We start from the raw sequence: 11,146 nt of genomic DNA on the forward strand, positions 1-11,146 counted from the left end.
TTACAAAGCAACTTTACAGAAAATTATGTTTCTACAATATTTAGTAGTAGCTAGTAGTTTGTGCACATTTGACAGGATTTTAGAAAAAATAATAATAATAATTCAAGACGTAGTCAGCTAGACGATGAACTATCAATATTATTAATTAAGTTATTATATGATTCAGTCACACATTTAGCAATATTTGTTAGTTCTGTTTGTTGATTCAGGGTTAGCATCATCTGAGGTCCTCTGAGGGTCAGCATCATCTCTTCTCAGGTGTTCTGGATCCAGACTGGAGCTTGTGTAAATCCTAGTTAGCACGGGATGTAAATCCCATGGCGAAACATAGAAACAAAATACAGACATCATTAGCATAGCTGCTGATCCAACAAAGTAAAATTAGTTTAACCCAAGCTAATGAATAAAAATGCAACTTTGAACAGATGCAACTACACTCACAATTAAAAAGATACATTATTTGAATGCTTGGCGAAAGAGATGTGTTTTTAATCTAGATTTAAACAGAGAGAGTGTGTCTGAACCCCGAACATTATCAGGAAGGCTATTCCAGAGTTTGGGAGCCAAATGTGAGAAAGCTCTACCTCCTTTAGAGGACTTCGCTATCCTAGGAACTACCAAAAGTCCAGCGTTTTGTGACCTTAGGGTGCGTGATGGGTTGTAACGTGGTAGAAGGCTAGTTAGGTACGCTGGAGCTAAACCATTTAGGGCCTTATAGGTAAGTAATGATAATTTGTAACTGATACGGAACTTAATAGGTAGCCAGTGCAGAGACTGTAAAATTTGGGTAATATGATCATATTTTCTTGACCTCATAAGGACTCTAGCTGCTGCATTTTGGACTACCTGTAGCTTGTTTATTGAAGAAGCAGGACAACCACCTAGAAGTGCATTACAATAGTCCAGTCTAGAGGTCATGAATGCATGAACTAGCTTTTCTGCATCAGAAACAGATAACATGTTTCGTAGCTTGGCAATGTTTCTAAGATGGAAGAATGCAGTTTTTGTAACATTGGAAATATGATTTTCAAAAGACAAATTGCTGTCTAATATAACACCCAGATTTCTGACTGTAGAGGAAGTAACAGTACATCCATCTAGTTGCAGATTGTAATCTACAAGATTCTGTGTAGTGTTTTTTGGTCCAATAATTAGTATCTCTGTCTGCCATCACCCTGATGCCATTTTAGTCTAGTCTTTTGGTAAACCGTCATATGCTGGTGTTTTGAAGATCCTAGAAATCTAAATATTGATATCGAGAAACAATACTGAAACATCAAAAACCTTTCATCTTCAAAAAACCATTGGAACTACTGTTCAAACATTTAGGGTCGGTAAGATTTTGTATTGTTTTTGAATGCCATCTCTTTGGCTGCATTTATTTAATTAAAATACAGTATAGGAGCCGTAATATTGTGAAATATTTTTAACATTTAAAACAGCTGTTTTCTCTTTGATTATATTTTAAAATGTAATTTATTTTTGTGATGGCAAAGCTGAATTTTCAGCATCATTATTTCAGTCTTCAGTATCACACGATCCTTCAGAATTCATGCTGATTTACTGCTCAAGAAACATTTCTTCTTATTATCAATGTTTAAAACAGTTGTACTGCTTAATATTTTTTGTGGAAACCTTGATATATTTTTGGTTTTCAGGATTCCTTTATAAAACAAGTAAGTTCAAAAGAACTTTTATCTGAAGTAGAAAAAATTTCTAGCAATAATAAATGTCCTGACTGTCATTTTTTGATTAATTTAGTGCATCCTTACTGAAATATAATACTTTAAAAAAAATTATAAATAATGAAAGCAATAAAGAAACTTACTGATCCCAAACCTTTGATTGGAAAAGTGTAAAGAAGCATTTACACTCTTTAAAATAAAGGTTCTTTGTTGACAGTCATGCAGGAAAAGGTTCTTCCATGGCAAAAACTGCTTCTGGGTTCATCCTGACATCTTTATTTTTCAAAAGTAGATGCAGATATAGATCATTTTCCATATGCAGACACAGATTCCATTTCTTAAAATCTCATAGTTTTAATATCATATACAGAATTCACATTAGTCAGAAAAAATGTTAATGGTACAATCACAGGTCAAATAGCCTGAAATAGAATAAATAGAACTCTTCGATTAGTAAATGCTATTAATATATGCCTTAATTTGAATAGTGAGGTGACTATCAAAGTGTAAAAGAAACTACAGTCTATATATGAATTAGTAGTCATGTTAGTGCTAAACATATTTCGTGCTTACTGTGTGTAAAATATTTACATCATCCTGTTCGGATCTCAGATTTCATAAAGAGTGAAAGAATAGATTCAGTAAAGTCTGTTATTGCAGAGACCTTCAGTTGATTGGGTCTGATGGGTCTCCAGACTCAGGAAATGCCCTTCCATGGTGACTCCGAAATACCAGGATGTCCTCCTGGTGGAGGGAGAGGGGAGGGGGGGTCGCCGGTCACCATGGCAACAGAGTCTACATTCGTAGTCACAACAACGCTCAGTGTTCCAAATAGAACCCTTCTGTACGCCAGCCGGTATGATGTCACAGTGATGTCATTCCGAAGTGCCGACCGGTTCTGGAATCAGTTCCGAAAACAGCTTGATCCTCGAATATATCGTCTCAATATCCGTTGTAAAATCAGCCACTGCAGAGCTCGGGTTCGTTGTCGGTTCATGTGATCTGCTTTCAGTCTGACGAAGAAGGAAAAAACAAGTTCACATCACAAGACGAGTGATCTGACAATTACATTTCATTTGAGCTTCAACAGATGCCACTAATTGGAAAACTCATGCATTAAAGTGTCCAATCTGTCTTCTCTGGAAAGCTTTAACCAAGTTATTAAAGAGAAGGTGATGGGTCATGAATACACACACACACACACACTTTTAGCGGTCGGGACTCTTATCAAGCTCTGATCAGAGAATCAGCATGACAGGCACCTGCTGTTCACAAAAGCATTGAAAATAAACTGACGTTCAAAAATATTCTGGGTTATTTTGTCTTAATATCTACAGACAACATCTATAGCATCTGTTGACTGCAACAGAAAATAACCGATTCAGTTACAGATATGTTAGATGATCTGGAAGTGATCGGAGCACTGAGTGATAAAGGAATAGTCCACCCAGTAGTTAACAGATTTGGAGAAATATAGCATTGCATAATAACATCACAATAATCCACACAGTTTAAACATCTTGATGGATTTGTTTCTTACAAACACGCAGCTTTACACTTCACAAGACATTAACTGATGGACTGGAGTGGTGTGGGTTATTGTGATGTTTTTATCAGCTGTTTGGACTCATTCTGATGGCACCCATTCACTGCAAAGGATCCACTGGTGAACAAGTGATGCAATTATAAATTTTTCCAAATCTGTTCTGATGAAGAAACAAACTCATCTACATCTTGGATGCCCGAGGGTGAGCAAATTTTCAGCAAATTTGCATGTTTGGGTGAACTAATTCTTATAGTGTTTATCATTACATCCAAACTATGCCCAAAATTGTGCATTTGAAGACATTCTTTAAGTAACGTGCACATGTTGTTTGCATACTGAGAGATGGGTTGCATGTTAGTCTGTGGTAATGGAACAGTATGCCATATTTGCTGTTGTTAAGATAATAATACTGAATCGCTCTGACTTGAGTTTACAGACACGTTGCGAGTCTGTTCTCCAGATACAAATTAAGATTGTTTTTTAGCAGTAATGTAATAAGACGTGTGATCCAGTTCATAGTCTCTCTGGAGCCGTGCGGTAATGTTGTGCTGTGTAATCTAAATGTAATACCGCAGTCTGTTCCTCTCACACACTGCTTCCTCATACACAGGGTTATTATGGGTAATCAGTCCAGCCATTATAGCCTTTCATCATGACCGTGTTGTCATGCGGTCTTTCATCATGCTTTAAAAAAAACAACATTCATTATAACCTTAAAGGTAATTTAGAAACATTCGTATGTATATCATGTTGTCTGTTAATGTATACGGCTGCACAATGTCAGACACATTATAGAGAAACAAATGTCTGTTGTGTGAAATTAATATTTGAATTGCTCTCTCTTCATCAAACAAAGGCTTCAGAAGTCTGGAAATATAAAGCAAGGACTCTTTTCATGTGGTACTGCATTTTTTTTTTTTTTATTATGGGTCACGATGGTTGTGTAGCTGGTTAATCCAACTCAAGTAGTCAATTAGTGAGGGGACTATTTATTATTAGAGAAATTATTTCAATAAAAAAATTATATAAAATATGTATAATTAGAATGTACAACACATATAATAACATAAAATTGTATAATAAAAAAAATAATATATATATATATATATATATATATATACTGTGTGTATATATTATGTACACTTGTAATAAAAATCTTTTGTTGAAGAACAAGCTTAAGTTATATTAAAATGTTATATATATATATATATATATATATATATATATATATATATATATATATATATATATATATATCTATCAAAGAACACGCTGTGTAGGTTACATTTCAAAAAATATATTAATATATTTAACATATTGACTGATTTATATATATATATATAATAGAACACAAATTAAGTTACACATAAGAATGTACGATTTGTAAACTGAAATATATATAATATCTTCTTTTTTTTAAATGTGTATATAGAAATGTGTATTAATTGAAGAACGAATAAACTTCTGGAATCACAAAATGAATTGTGGGTAATTTCAATCTATTGATTTGTGTGAATATAAAACAGCTGGAAAACAAGCAACTTCTTTGCTTTTTTATAAGAAACTTGTGGCTGTTATTTGATCTAGACAAAAAAGAGCAAAATATACTGTTGTTACTGTTTTTTTGCTTTTAACTGTTTCAAACCTGTGTTGTTCTGTGAATGCGCTCCTCACCTTTACGTGTGGACTTTGATTGGCTGGCAGCTACTGTGGTCAGATCAGCAGGAAGACCCACATACACTCCTCCATAGTTCCTGCAGAACACACAGTTACACATTCATTATTATTGTCCCGATTCAGTCTCATGATGTTTAGCAGAGGCCTTGCATGGATTGGCATGGATTGGCATGATTGAAGTAGAACGTCTAACCTTCGCTTCTCATCATCTGGTGATGGTTCTTCTGTCCTGCATCAAGAGAATAAAGATGAAGACAGTCTCTGTGGCTGACACTTCTGTCTTACAGCAATTCAAGCTCACTCCTCTACTTTTTTGTACTGTACTCCATCAGTGTCCTCTTTGCTCAAATAATCTGTTACACAAGACTGACTGGCATCGAAACACTTCATACTACATTTTAATTTCAGAAAGAGCGTGTTGTGTTGATGAACCCTAGTCAATATTTTATTTCATGGGATAGAAGTACAGTCTGTTTCAGTTCATATTTAATGTTTACATTAATGTCCACAATGCATATTTCCTTAAAATGACTAATATTTTGTTAGCTTAAAAATGAAAACAACAGTATAACTAACTGATCATGCATTATTTATATCCATCACTAATTCATTTTTGCATAAAGAAAAAATGCCATTTCTGATTTTGCAGTATAGATTTTGGATGGGATTTTAACTAGGAATTCACTCTAAAAGCTAAAATTATTTTGAAATTCATATAAAAATGTGTGTTTATTACATTATTCATTTAGCTGATGCTTTTTATCCAAAGCGACTTATAATTGCTATATATGTCAGAGGTCGCACGAATCTGGAGCAATATATATATTAATAGTATTATTATTATCTATTAAAATAAAAAATTATATAATATTATTTTTTTATAGCAAATTATATAATTATTTATTTTATATATTAAAAGCTAAAATATACGAATACATTTCATATTTAATTTTCATATTCATATTTTTGTCAACTGAAAACACATCTTAAAATTGCCAATGTTTTGTTGGCTGAACAATTAAAACAACAGTTCAGTTGATCGAGCTGTTTTTCATTTTCATTCCATTTCCAATTTTGCAGTGGAGATTTGGAATGGGATATTAATTTTCGGAATGCAGTCTTGAGCTAAATGTTTATCACAACTTGATCCGAGAGTGGAAAACTGTTAAATATTTCAGACGGCGAGCATTTATTCAACTCCTCTGTATCTTTTTATAGATGTTAAATGTTAAAACCGTGTCAAACAGGAGTCACATGCTGATGTCATAACAGAAATCTGCTGTCTAAACACACTCGGGCGTTTTTCCACCGATGGGACGGATGCCGTCTGGTGTCTTTGACAGTAAACTGTGAGGTGTCAGGCATTGCGGGGGGATGGGTAGCGATTGCTGATTGGTTAGCATGTGTTTGGACCCTCAGGGGCCCATGTGCGCCACAAAAGCTGCTGAATGGTTAGCTGGAACAGGCTGATTGAACCCCCCCAGGATTCAGTCTGTGTGTTTATTTTGGTGGATTTACACTGTGGTGAGCAGTTATGTACCAATTTGGTGCTCAATGCTGTTATTAATTTCTCTCGGGTCAGTGGGGGACGTTACAGTCATCACATTCATTCTGTGGCTCACATTCTGAATATGGTATGTTTGGATATGTCATAAATTAAATTACTCACACATCCTTGGCAGCTTCTGCTGGACCTGTAAAAAGCGTAAAGAAAATAGAATTAAATATATATATATATATATATATATATATATATATATATATATATATTTTTTTTTTTTTTTAAAGGATTTAAGTGTAAAATCAACATTTAATACTATTCATTTGCCACCCATTTTACTTGGTAATATGTTTTAATAAAAAAAAAAAAAAAAAAAAAAAACCCATAGTGCTACATTGATTATCAGCCATTTATTACATAAAATTTATATAATTTTTAAGATATTTTATATAAATTGTGTATATATATATATATATATATATATATTATATATATATATATATATATATATATATATATATATATATATATATATATATATATATATGTATATATATATATATATATATATATATATATATATATATATATATATATATATATATATATATATATATATATGTATATATATATATATATATATATATATATATATATATATATATATATCCCAGGAGCCCATTTGTATACACACACAATAAATAGAACAATATTTTAATAACACAATATTTATTAGATAGAAACATGTATCCATATCGATACATATATATAAACAATTTTTATATATTTAAAAATGTAACATCTAGTCTTCTTTTTAGTTTAATAAAACTATAATAATTAAGAATTAAAAATAACAAATTTACAAGAAACCTTGTGTTAAGGAGTGCAAAAAGGTTGTCTCTTCAGAGTGACACAGACGTGTTTAGTGAATCAAATTCGATTCTTTCTATGCCTGTGTTGATTTCAGTAGTATTCAGTCTGCGGTTCAATTCTTTGATTTCTAACATTCATTTGTGCAGTGACTCTTAATTCACCCTTAAAGACAGAAACCACAGCGGTTATTCTCAATGAGATCTCTCTTTTCTCTCAAACACAGTCTTAATTCAGGTTTCAGTCCCTATTCATTAACTGAATTTTACCGTACGTTTCTGCTATGTGCAATTAATTTGACTTAGTCACCACTGAAAAGCTACTACTAAATATATTGTAGAAACATAATTTCCTCTAAAGCTGCTTTGCAACGATTTGTATCGCGAAAAGCACTATACAAATAAACCTGAAGTGAATCTTGAATAGAGCCGTTGCTTGACAGAATCGACGGATGAGTTTGACTTAAGTGAGTTTAGACTCTTTTGTTTTGAAGGATTCAGTCAATATACAGAACGTCCATCTGTGTTAGACTAATGCTCAAAACCTTTTCACTGAAGAGGGTTTTCTTGTCCTCAAGATACAGAGGTCAGTTTTACCGGGTCAAGAAACATATCCACGCAATCTTTCGTCTTGGAAGGTCCACACTCTTAAAAATAAAGATCAACCCAAAAGTGTTTTTTTGCAGTGATGCCAAAGAAGAACCGTTTTACAGTTTTAAGAACTGCTCTTTTTAACCAGTTTTTATTAGTTTGAAAAACATTTTAACAATCGAAAGAACCTTTTGTGGAATGGGAAGATTCATGGAACCATAGAAAGCAAAAGGAAGGAAGTAGAAAGAACCTTTTGGATAATAATGAGATGCTATTAATCTTTTGATTAACTCTCCTGTTTCTCAGATGTTTCTCCTGAGAAAAAGATTCCAAGAAACCAAAGTCTGGATTCAGATGATCTCAATATGAACTCAAACATTTCTCATCACATTCATCCGAGAGCAACACTCATTTGGGACTGTTTCTGTGTTTTATGTTAAGAGGAACGTAAAGGATGAGGAGGTGGCACAGGGATGGCACACACAGGAAGAGGGATCCCAGACAGCAAGCAGTTTCGGCCCAGATCCGGCCCACATCTGGCCCACATCTGGCCCAGCATGGGTCAGAAGGGGGGCAGATCTGGGCAAACACTATTTTGCTGTCTGGGATGGAGGAGGACGACGAACAACAAAGTCCAGTGTGGTGATGATGGTGGGGTGTAAGCCAGGGAGAGGCTTTGAGCAGGGGCTTGATGGCAGGTGCCCGGGCCACAACCTGAATGGCTCTCCATGGCAGCATCAAAAGGAGGGAGGAGCCAAGACGTCACCATGGGGATGACTGAAGGCGACGACAGCGATGGAGGTGGAGCCCTATGCACAGACAGAGAGCTGAGGAGGTGGAGTGATGCAGAGGATCCAGGCGGCCGCGATGAAGCTGAATGGCGATTATGGCCTGAGATGTAGCTGGTGATCCAGAGGCCTGAGGGTGAGCAGGAGCGACCAAGGAAGGAGGCGGAGCCTAAAGAAGGGTGGAGCAGACCATAGCCAAAGGGGTGGTAGTGGGGGGTTAGTAGTGGGGGTGTGGCAAAGTCCGATCCAGGTGGAGCCGACTGACGGAGGGAACCCAGCGAGGGTAATAGATCAATGGCCAATGGTCCACTGTAATCGAGGGTGGGAGGAGTCCAGGTGCAGGAGTCTGGGTGGGGGGACGAGGTGGCCCAAGATGGAGCCCCACCACTGAGAGGAGGTGAAACAGAGGAACTGACTGCGGATTGAAGAAGACTGGATGGAATGGCTGAGGCCCGAGGAGACTAAAGATATTCACAAAAATAATGCACAAAATTCGATCAAAAACAAAAAGTCAGTTTTAGTCAGACCAGACAGTCAGACAGATGGACAGATTCAGGCAGGCTTAGAGGAAAGCAAAGTCTCTAATTCTCCAAACTGAAAAATAATCTCCAAGTCCAACACACATGCTCTCACTCTCAGTGGCATCCTTGCACCATCGAATTCCATGGGAATTCCCTCTGTGATGGATGGGACAGTCGGCACGCGCACCAGTTGGGACGGTGTCTTCTCTGGCTCGCTGATGGCGTCAGGTTCGCTCTTCCCAGCGATGTCTGAGGTGCTCTCTCCGTCTGCGGTGGGCTCAGGCTCTGTCTCTCCTCACAGTGGGGTGGTCTGTCTGGATTGTGAGTGGGGCTGGAGTCTTCATACGTGAAGGCAGATCTGCAGGAGCTCAACACCTACTCCACAGAAGCAGTGAAGCTCCCTCGAGGACCCTCCCCGAACAACTGTGCTCGTGTTTTCCAGGCTGGTGCGCAGGAATGAGGTCTGGGAAGGTGGTCTAGTGGGCGAGACCCAGGAATTCATCTATGTGCTCTGTTAAGACTATTTCTATTTCTCTTTCTATTTCAGCAAATCTCCTGAGCTCTAAAAGAACATCGTCTGAGCAATAAATTCAGTTTTGAGGCTCCGCTCTCTCTGTTTAGGAGTTTAGTGATGGATGTCGTCACTTTGATGCCTCGCTTGCCAATCATTCACTGTTCTCTCTCCGGACCCTCAAGGCTAATTCTGTTTTTAACCAAAGTTGATTTTGTTTGCCTCTTTTCTTGTATCCAGTCTGCATTTCAATGAGATTACCCGTGAAGCATTATATCATCAAATGCACTTTTTAAATTCATTCGCTGGCTTCTTCGGAGGTGACGGTTGAGTCATCTCCAGCTGTTCTCACATCCCATTTTCAATGTCCAGGCTTGTGAAGGTAACATTTATTGTTTAAATATTGCTTTTTCGTAGCTCAGCAGTCGGCACACACAATAGTGTTCTCAGGTATACGTTTCAGTTAAGCATGAACTTTGTTTCTCCTGAAATGGAGGAATAAAAACGTTCAAGTGACATATTCCAAAGCAGGGGTTTTCACAGCAAAGAACCACAATCAGTGAAGATGTTATTTTATTAATTTTAACAACATTTTAATAATCTAAAGATCCATTTTCCACTGTAAAGTACCTTTTATCAAATGGAAACATTCCGAGGATGTTAAACGTTCTTTATGGAACAATTGATGCCAAAAAAAAGAACCTTTATTATTATTATTTTTAAGTACTACAAAGCTGTAACATGAAGCTCAGAGAAATATTTGAGTTCACATTTGAGATCTCTGACTTCTGATTCAGACTTTGGTGTCTTGGTCGCATCCCAGCACCCTTTCCTTAACATTTAGTGAACATAATGTATGATTTTCTTCTTCTCTTAAGAAGCAGAAGTGCCTCTCAGTCGCCTGGGAGAAACATTGATGTTCAAGTGATCTCATTTATTATGGTTTGTCTCATTTTTCTTTCCAGCGCGCTTCACTAAGCCATAAGAACAGATCTGACCTGAATACATTATACGTGAGGGACGAAATCCCCATGACTGGTTTATTAAGCATCAGATCCTTCACCTCTGTCTGAGTAACACCACATACCTCTACATTCGTCCGGAGGGGAGCTTCTGCTGATAAACCGAGGAAACGAGACTCTGTCAAGCTCCTACACGCACTTAATCAAGTGTTTGAGGACAAACAGAGCGCTCCGTCAAACCTCGGAGAGCAGGACACGTCCTTTGATCAAAAGCAGTTAGTGGGTGAAACACTCACCTCCTGCTGTCGTGCTGGTGGCGGAGGAATTTCCACATCCCATTTTGGCATGAACGCAGCTCTCCGTGCCTGCTTTGGAGAAGGACGAATGAGTAAAGGACAGGACTGATGTGATGCACGAGCTCCTTCCAACACAGCCTCGGTCAGTCTGCAGAGAGAGAGAGAGAGAGAGAGAGAGAGAGAGATGCTCGAGCCTCGC

The 11,146-nt window shown here is 36.8% G+C and overlaps 1 protein-coding gene across 1 annotated transcript; it reads right to left on the reverse strand.

The window, feature by feature from the left end:
- Positions 1-1,570: 1,570 nt before the first annotated feature.
- On the reverse strand, positions 1,571-11,146 carry LOC113066663 (overexpressed in colon carcinoma 1 protein homolog). The gene is made up of 5 exons (XM_026238601.1): positions 10,948-11,146; positions 6,578-6,602; positions 5,102-5,137; positions 4,906-4,985; positions 1,571-2,698 (listed from the first exon to the last, which is right to left on the reverse strand). The coding sequence occupies exons 1-5, from the start codon at positions 10,988-10,990 to the stop codon at positions 2,694-2,696; spliced, it is 189 nt and encodes a 62-aa protein (XP_026094386.1). The 5' UTR covers positions 10,991-11,146; the 3' UTR covers positions 1,571-2,693.

The sequence above is a fragment of the Carassius auratus genome, chromosome 50 (assembly GCF_003368295.1).
Source record: "Carassius auratus strain Wakin chromosome 50, ASM336829v1, whole genome shotgun sequence".
NCBI lineage: Eukaryota > Metazoa > Chordata > Actinopteri > Cypriniformes > Cyprinidae > Carassius > Carassius auratus.